Source organism: Zerene cesonia, chromosome 11 (genome assembly GCF_012273895.1).
Source record: "Zerene cesonia ecotype Mississippi chromosome 11, Zerene_cesonia_1.1, whole genome shotgun sequence".
Classification (NCBI taxonomy): domain Eukaryota; kingdom Metazoa; phylum Arthropoda; class Insecta; order Lepidoptera; family Pieridae; genus Zerene; species Zerene cesonia.
Genome location: NC_052112.1, coordinates 3,572,564 through 3,582,223, shown reverse-complemented (window position 1 = coordinate 3,582,223; position 9,660 = coordinate 3,572,564). Strand labels below are relative to the sequence as shown.

Genomic DNA, 9,660 nt, shown 5'->3' with positions numbered 1-9,660 from the left:
TAGAACTGAGCACTGAATATTATATTTAGTTATCTTAGATTGGACTTCAAAAGAGCGCATGTTCACATAAATAAAATAAATAATTATACTAAATTTTTTAAACTGAAACATTTTAAGGATTATTGCAATTTTAAAATTATTTTAATACATTACTTTTTATTATATCAAAACACATAATTATTAGTTAGATATCGATCGAAAATATATTTAACTATTTCATGAGTATCAAAAGTACCGAAGTTTTAAATTGGCGTATTTACGTATTCGTGCAAACAAGCACTTGCTGTTCGCTTTACGATTCGCGTATTTGCGGTTTTGCGAACGTGAAGCAAAGGGCACGAATGGCGAAAACGATCTTCTTGTAATACTTACCTTTAAATAACTATAGGTAGATACTTTGTATTGTGTATTATACTTTCAAATGCTATACGAATGTTTGTATAGTGATTCGCGACGAGTCAACACCGTACACGAATATTTCGTCTTCGAATGGCGAATATGTAATTGGCGACTGTGTAATTTCAATATCAATTATCAAGTCATATCAATTATTTTGTAATTACATTAACTTGTATAATTTGCTCATGAACTTATTATGTTATAAATCCTTATAATAATAATACGAACAATTATTGACGGTTGGAACAATTCTATAACATTTAAATGATATTTTTGATATCGATTTTTTGTATGTGAAATCTAAATTTTACAGTTACATCGAATCATTTTTGAGATGATGGTGAGAGATAAGACGTTGGATTACCTTTAGGATTAGGCATCCGCCATCCAGTGTCTATTCAGAGACATTAAACAGAATTTAGATGTATTGCTAGTCATGATAATATTTTTTCTACAAGTTTATTGTCTGAACGCATCCTTTAAATGTAATTTGTCATGTTTTCCTACAGATGGCACTGTGTCGCGTCTTTGTGACGTCACACTATTGATTGTAAAGGAGATCGTCTTTTGGAGACGCCATCTTAAAATAAAGTGATATAAGTTTTGGTAGCGTAGAATTTAAAAAATCCAAAGTAATCTTAATTTTTAGTGTAGCATTTGCGCTTATATAATTTTATTATAACATTGCTAAGTGATACGGACCAAGGTATTACTTTATTTTGGTTTTGTTTTATATCTCTTTGCGATAAAAATTCGTTTGTTATTTACCGTTCTCTCTAGTTATAAATTTTGTTGGTACCGTTACTTCAAGAAAATTTTTGTCAGCTTATTTACGGGCATAAGGGTGAAAAGTGTAGTTCGTGACGCAGAAAAAAACAGAGATCATCGATCCAGCGTCCGTTCAACCTACGGATGTAACACGTCAATATACTCTTGAGGGCAGGGCTCAAAATTAGTCTATCTCAGTGCTGTGAAAGTGTTTTATGATATGGTTCCAGTGATCCGTGAATTGCGAGAAGTGTTACAATACAGTAAAATTACGCTTACACGTTTCGTAAATCGCAAATAACAGTAAATAATTAGTCGTTTGGTCTGCGAAACAAGCTGTGAAGGCCAGTTCTTTGTGGTGATTGTCAGTGGGTAGATAGGTTCGTTTTTTGCGTCGAGTAATAGACCAATTGTGGTCATTACAGTTGGTGGTCGGTGCGAGGGTGACCTCCTGATGGTGTGTACATCGCAGCATGTCTGCACTCTCGACGCCGGGCGGCGGAGGCAATACGGCGCAGAGCAAGCCGACGTCCGGCAAGCAAAAATATCAGAAATTGGACATCAATAGTCTGTACTGCGCCAATAGGGTATGTGACCTACATAATTTGAATCTTAATCAATATCTTCCTATAAATACCGTTTATAATTCCTAAAATACTAATGATGTCTTAACTGTTATGATTTTTTATTACAATCTGTATCCTAAGTTAGTGTTTCTTTATGTAAGTTGTGGAACACTCATAATATATGTTAATTGACTAGACATGATGACAAATAAGTCACTACAAGGCTTTTCAAATGTCTTCCTATTCAATTAAGTACAGTGGTTGAATGATACTTTTTGTCTACAAACAGAAATTCAAGAAGTACTTACAAGCCGTATTTATTGAATAATATGTTTTCTTGAAAACTGACAAGTGGTCCACCCTGACTTCACTTGTAGTACATATGTGGCCCAAAGAATTAAGGGAATCATGTACATGTGTATTGATAAAAGAATATTAAAATCAATCTAATAGTTCCTGAAATTAGTCCATTCAAACAAACAAATTCTTCAGGTTTATATCACTAGTATAGATTAGTTTTAGGTCATTGACCTTTAGAGATGACCTTGTCCTTGTGTGTATTAATCTGTTTAATTATTTTCTTATAACTAATGAATCCTTCATTCCTTTCCACTAATAAAATATAAACTGAGTGGAATTTTTTTGATTTACAGAATGAAAATTCAGAACCGTCCTCTGTTAAATCACAATTAAGCCGCAAACATGGAATGCAAAGTCTTGGAAAAGTGCCTTCTGCTAGGCGTCCTCCTGCCAATTTGCCTTCTTTGAAAACTGAAACTGGTCAAGATCCTAGTGCAAAGTAAATGCTTACCTTTCATAACACAATTGACAAAATTTTTATTTTTTCCTATATGATAGCAGGCAACTGAGCTCAGGACTTGCTTGATGGTTAGCAATCCACCCATGTACATTTACAGGGGGAGGCTAATGTATTCTGTCTGTTTTTACGTGTGAAATTTTGAGGAAAGGATTGATGATGATGGGAAAGGACCAGAGTGGAAGGGGTGAGAAAAGAATATGAGTGTCCATCACCCTACGAAACAGACTATTATTTAAATTATTGTATTTTATTATTTAATTATTGCCTTGTGGCACTTTCTGCTGTGAGAGCTGGCTCAATTCATCAAATGTGCTCAGCTACCATATAACAATTTACCTTTATATATGTTGTCCTTATTAAAAATTTTCACTTAGCATATTTTTATTTTTATTTTTTTTTTTATTTTATTTACATAATACACAGGTAAGAAAAAAGTATATTTGTAGTTTATAATTTTTTTTTTATTTACAGCTTAATTTCAACTGTCACTACTACTGTTACAACAGCGGCAATATGTATCTCACAGACAGCAGTAAGTGCTTTTTTATTACATTTAATATAAAGCCTTAAATTACACAATTGCTTAGATGTTACTTATTAATGTGATTAAATATTTAGACCACAACATCAACGAGTGGTGCCATTGCGGGCACAGGATCAGCAGGATGGGTAGCATTGCCCCCACCATCGTCGCCACACTTCCGTACAGAGTTCCCCTCCTTGGAGGCAGCAGCTCAACCCTCACACCGTTCTTCAGATCATTCTGGACCCCAATTACAACTGAGACCACAAAGTTAGTGTTATTATTGTTTGCACTTTACAGTGTACAGTTATTTTGCATGAAATATTAAGAATGTTGCTGATAACAGTCTGATTTGGCATAGTTTACATATTGAAATTGATAAATATTATAGCGGAAGGCAGTTGGACGTGCGGTGGAACGGCCGGCGTTCGGCAAGAAACTACATCACCCGCCGCCGCGCCCGCCTCCACGCCTGCTTCACAGCAAATACCCGCCTACCGCGCCATTGTGCCATCCTTCGTATGTAGACAACACTGATACATTAGATATAATGCGATTTTTTTTAATTAGAAGGTTTACTAATATCTGAATTTGTTTTTTTTTTTAACAGCTGATGAAAGGTAGCAGTGGTAGTGGGCTTGGAATAGGACCTTTGAATTCACTTCGTGACAATAGAAGTAATGTAAGTGGTAGTGGTGGAGGTAATGCAAATAATAATAATTCTGGAGGCCCTAGACCAAACCCAAGGCCATCAGCTACACCTAGAGCTGTGGAGGTTCTTACAGCACGACCCATTCTACGTGATGAACAAATATCGTCACTTGATGATATATCACGTGATGCTGGATGGGCTCAAAACGATGATATTGATTATGAGTAAGTATTATGCATAATACTTGTATGCCTTAAAATTTACTAAGAAATAAAAGGTATTGGTGCTTTTCAATCCAGTTTTATTTTTATTGTTTTTGGTACAATATTTTTGTAAATTTCAGTCAAAAACTGGATTTCTCTGATGGTGAATCTTCAGCACCAACCCCTAAAACCAGTAACAAAAATAATAACCGCGCCAGTATTGACGTCGAACGTGTGGATTCTAAAATCCAGGAGCCAGGTGATGAAGACCAGCTGTGGGCGGAGCGGAGGCAAAAGCAAAGCAATGAAGTTGCTCAAGCTGTCGCACGAGCTCGCCAACGCAAAGAGGAGGAGCAGCGCCGTCAAATGAGAGACGCTTCTACTCAGTCTTCAAAAGGAAATCGTGATAGAACAGAAAGAAATGATCGCGACCGTGAGCGTGATCGTAATGATCACAGAGAGAGAGATCACGATAGTCGCGAAAAGGAGAGAGTGGAAAACAGGGACCGTATGGAGAATAAAGAAAGGGGTGACCGCGACAGGGATATGAGAGATAAGGATCGCTTAGACAATAGAGACCGTGATCGCATGGATAATAGGGATCGTTTTGATAATAGGGACCGCGATAGAGATCGCCCCATTGATAGCAGAGACCGGAACAGAGCGGATAATAGGGACCGTCAGGATGCTGATAAAGAAAGGGAACTGCGTGATCGTAACGATAATAGAGATCGTAACGATAAACGGGAACGTAATGATAACAGAGACCGTACTGATAACCGAGACCGTATCGATCGCGACAGATTTGATCGAGAAAGAGACCGCAACGATAGAGATAGAGAAAGAGAAAGGGCAGACAGGGATAGAAATGAACGGGATCGCGATTTTCGCGATCGTGACAGAGACTACGGCCGCGATCGTGACCAAACCAATCCTGCCTTCTCAAAAACTTTCCAAGCAAATATACCTCCTAGATTCTTGAAACAACAACAGAATAGACAACAAGATGACCAAAATAAGTATAGACCAAGGCGACAAGAACCTCCGGCGTATAATGCGCCCAGACATGCTCCACATAATGGCCGACGTTCTTATTCAAGGTTAGTATTATTATTTCATTGCAAAATATTTTTTAATACCATAATACAACAAATAAAGTTTACATGTTCATAAAGATTGTACTTGAATATCACTTATTATTTATTTAGTAGTTGATAAAAGTCATGAAAGTGCACTCGACGACTAGGAGGTTAAATTGTATTCTAAACAAGTAAGCATACTTTTATCTGACCATAATTATTTTTGGGTAGGCTAGGTGGCTCTTGATATAGTTTACCAAGGAAATATGCGTGCGAAGTTTTGTCCCCTCTGTTATCGCAATTTTTGTCAAAGGTGGTACAAAGTTATTGCTTAACTCAAATACGTCGATAAGTAAATAGATTTCATTAAAAACTACATAAATAAAGTTCACTAGTACATAGAATAAACACATTAAAAAAATTTACTCCATTAAACTACATACCGAAAATACAATATCCTTGACTAGATAGTCGTGACTTGATATTGCGATTATATGCGATATACGAGACTTTTTGAAATGAGCGCACAATTAAGAATGTAGCGCTCTTTATATACGTATGTTTTTTATATGTATTGATTTTTATTATACAACATAAAAAGATTCATAAATTATACAAACATATGCTATAAAATTCATAAATGATATTAACATATAACATAAGAATTTATTTCTGTCCAACTATCTTCATCTTGTTTCTTTACTTTTTTGTTTATAAAATGTTCTTCTTAAAAGGTGGAAAATAAAATTTTCTCATAAAATATTTAAGTGCAAATTTCGATTTCAGTATCAATTTTTTTTTCTAATTAATACAGTACATACAATAGATATATACTAAATGGATGTTGTACTTTAATTTATATATATACATACATGATTTTTAGTAAAAAAATCCATTATAAAGTGTAATTGTTTTCTTAGGGATTATTCTGACCGCGAAGATGAGGTTAGACGGGATAAGGAGAGCTCAGGACCACAATGGAGATCGGAAATGCAAGACCAAGATAGAACTGGGAGAGACTTTGATCGTTCTAATTCAAAAGATTATGGTGAACAAAAGGATCGTCGGAATGAATCTGATAGAAAATCATACGAAAGTACTGTTGAAAGTAGCAGAACGGCAGCTGATAAGTTATCTGAAGTATTTGAGAGGAAAAGTATAGGGCTTTTTGAACCCTTTGTTAATTCTGACTCCACTGCATCTATCAAAGCTCCTGAAAGAAGAACTACACCACCATCCAATGTTACACAATGTGATTCCTCTGAAAAAGATTTTAGTAAAACATCATGGGCAGAAGTTGCAAAGGAAGAAACTAGTAATCATAATGCAGCAAAACCTTTGGAAAATGTGGGCCCAATAAAAGATAGTGAACCACTTTTAAATGAACCTACTTCTTATATCGATTTTAAAGAGTCTGCTCCTACTCCAATTTCAGTAGCACAAACAACACAACAGAATATTGTTCCAGTAAATATTTCTTCTGAAAGTAATGGCACACAGGCCCAGATTAATAAATACTCTAATAACATCCCTCATTCTCAAAATTTTGTTCATCCCCTTCAATCTAATCACACTTCTTCTCATGTTCAAAATCATAATACTTCTTCAGTCACCTCTCTACAACCTTCCTTTACTGACAGTCAATCTCTTCCTAAACCAATAAATGTTTGTCCTCCTAAAGTTGAAGTAGTTCCTAATTTACAACAGCAACAGCTAGTTACAGAACATATAACTTCGCAGAATAATAATCCTGGTTTTAATAATAATATACAAAAAATAGAAAAAGAATCTTCATCACAGCCTGAATCACTTATGACCAAATCTAATAACGATCCTTCCGTTACCAGTACAAAAATTATTGATCCACGCTCTTCAGAAGTTATTCCAGCAGATTCTATCAAAATGCCTGCTGAAGGATCAAAGAATGAAAGATTTAGTAGTGAAAATCTTACCAAAATTCCTCCTAAAGAACCTGTGGAAAGAAAATCAAGTGGATCTGGATCTGAAAAGAAAGGAAGGGGGTTTGGCAGCGGTGGTTTTAATGTGTATAATAGAGGTTGGGGACCTAGAGAATCTCGAGGACGTCGTTCACATCGTAGTTCACGATCTAATAATAGAGCAAGCGAGTCCGATGGTTCAACTGACGCGGATCGTAAAGAGAGGCGTAGAGCACCACGTAGTCCAAGGGGACCTAAGAAACAGGATAGACCTGAAGATGTTTGTAATGTTCATCCACATCAAGTTCAGGTACCTTGTATAACAGATGCTCTAGAGAACCGAGAACCTTTTGCTCCGCGTGGTCAACCTTCTCGTCGTGGTCGTGGCGGTTTTCAAGGTACTACGAGACCTCCTGCACCTGCTAAAAGAGTTACAGGTTATGGGCCACCAAACACAAAAAGTCCATTTAGTCAAGCTAACCGCGTAAAGGAAAATGAAGATGTAAAAGAAGGAATCCCAGATGATATGGATAAAGGCGGCAATAGGCAGCGCACAGGTTCATCTGGTAAGGGCCGTGATCGTCGCTCCAGGGGTGGCATGGGGCCTAATAGCGGTGAAGACGAAAATTGGGAGACGACTTCTGAACATTCCGAGGGTGGCGGAACGCGCCGCCGATCTGTTGGGGGAAGGCAATCTGGTCAATCTCAAAAAAGTGGAAATCGCAATCAAAATGCAGGGAATAGACAAAATAGTCGTAATGCACCAGCAGCTAAGAAAGATAATTTATCAGACAAAGGTGTTGATGTCACAGAAGCTATGACTGATTTAAAGATTTCTGCAGCTAAAAATGAAGAAGTAGTGGATGATGGATTTCAGGAAGTACGAAATAAAAAGAATTCTAAAGATGCGCGGGGTTCCTCTGCAAATGCTAAAGACGAAAGTCAAAATGGTACAAAACAACCTCGCTCCCGCTCTAATCAGGGCGGCGGTAGAAACGGATCTTCGACTCGAAATTCTAGCGAAAAATCTAACTCTCGTGGATCAGCTCCTGTGTCTGGTAAACCTAATTCGCAGTATGATAGACCACGTACAGCGAATCTGCCTCCACGTTTCGCTAAACAAAGACAAAAACAACAAATGGGATTAGTATCTAGTTTTATACCTGATACGGGAGCAGCCCCACCTCCTCCCACAGTTAATGCATGGGATAAACCAATTTCTCAAACTCTTAGGGGAAATGTTGAAGAACCTTCAGAAGTGGTGGATAAATCCAGCCAATCGAGTCAAAGAAGTACGCCAGGTGATGCAAACCCTCAAATTGAGCCCAAACCTAATCCAACTCCTGTGGTTGTGCCTGAAAAGACTGGTGTACTTGATGGCTCTACTCCTCCAGTAGAAACAATTATATTCGAAAATACAAACTACAAAACTCCACCAGCTGAAGCATTAAAACCAAAATATCAACCAAGTGCTAATACGGTTAAATCTCAAGAGGAAGTTGCTAGTGAGATGGAATCACGGGCACTTCAATTTAATGGCGACGTAAGATCACGACCCAGATCGATTCAAGAGCTAATGGCTGAGACTGGCAGACCCGTATCTGAAGCTGAGGGCTCTCTAGGTCTGCCAATGTCATTTGATGCAACTCAAAAAACAGAAGATTCATCTGATATGAAATTAGACTTCGCATTTGATTCTGATCTTGGTCAATTAACAGAAGACAAGTCTGCAAAATCACTTGGATTGCCGCGCGGTACACATATGAGTACTTCAAATACAATTTCTCCACTGGCTGCCGATCTCAATTTAAAAATTGCCAGTGTCAAAAAAGTTTGGGAAATGCCAGCTGTCGCTGAAGGAAGTGAAGAATTACAGTTCGCCGGTTTTGAAGATGCGCACAATAATGCTGATACAGGTGCCCCGCCAAATGTTTGTAAGGTTAAGCCGACGCAACAGTTGCAATCTCCACCACCACAACACTATAATCATGTTAGCTACCCAGGAGGTTATGGAGGTCTATCAGTTCCTTCTCCTCCAGCTGTGTTATTTAATTCATCGCAACAAATTCTGGGTTCATCACAGCAATTGCCACAGCAAGGAGGGCTCTACGGTGCATTCTTAGATCAAACGAGAGGACAATTTGGTGGATTCCCGGCAACTCCATATGGAGCAGGATCGGCTACTCCATATAATTATCAGCCTCCACCAGATATGTTCCAGAGTCTACAAAGTCAGTACCGAATGGTAAGTTTACAAATATAAATCATTCATGCATAGTATAAAACTATTATCAAACAAAACATCCATTACTATGTAGTATACAATATAATTATAATAGTTCTGTAGGTAAAACGGTCGTTTTAAATTTTTAGGCAGCAGCTGGGGGTGGTGCAGCTTTTGGACAATCAGGACAATTGGGTAACAGTCCCAGCACAGTTCTCATCTCCAGCACATCTAATTCACTGATGTCTGCCACAGTCAAACCAACTACACAACAGATTGGTGCAATAGGTATGTAAATACATGTTCGAAATATTAAAATACAATTTTCAAATATTGAAAATATGTTCTTATACTTTTTATAAGTCATTAAGTCTCAATATGTAATATAAACTATATATTACCCATATTATTAACATAGAGACGTTAGGAGCTATTGAATGGAATAATAATAAAATATTATCTTTAATTTTTAGTTTTATAGCATTGAAA

The 9,660-nt window shown here is 37.2% G+C and overlaps 1 protein-coding gene across 1 annotated transcript in view; it reads left to right on the top strand.

Annotated features, from left to right (window-relative positions):
• The first annotated feature begins 922 nt into the window (after positions 1 to 922).
• The window catches only part of LOC119830524, an 11,898-nt gene continuing 3,160 nt past the window's right edge, over positions 923 to 9,660 (top strand). The window contains exons 1-10 of the mRNA XM_038353581.1: positions 923 to 1,105; positions 1,593 to 1,754; positions 2,387 to 2,532; positions 3,025 to 3,085; positions 3,172 to 3,346; positions 3,468 to 3,595; positions 3,687 to 3,952; positions 4,072 to 5,031; positions 5,931 to 9,192; positions 9,321 to 9,459. Coding sequence (XP_038209509.1) covers positions 1,641 to 1,754; positions 2,387 to 2,532; positions 3,025 to 3,085; positions 3,172 to 3,346; positions 3,468 to 3,595; positions 3,687 to 3,952; positions 4,072 to 5,031; positions 5,931 to 9,192; positions 9,321 to 9,459 — 5,251 coding nt within the window. The 5' untranslated portion in view covers positions 923 to 1,105; positions 1,593 to 1,640. The remainder of the gene's footprint in view (positions 1,106 to 1,592; positions 1,755 to 2,386; positions 2,533 to 3,024; positions 3,086 to 3,171; positions 3,347 to 3,467; positions 3,596 to 3,686; positions 3,953 to 4,071; positions 5,032 to 5,930; positions 9,193 to 9,320; positions 9,460 to 9,660) is intronic.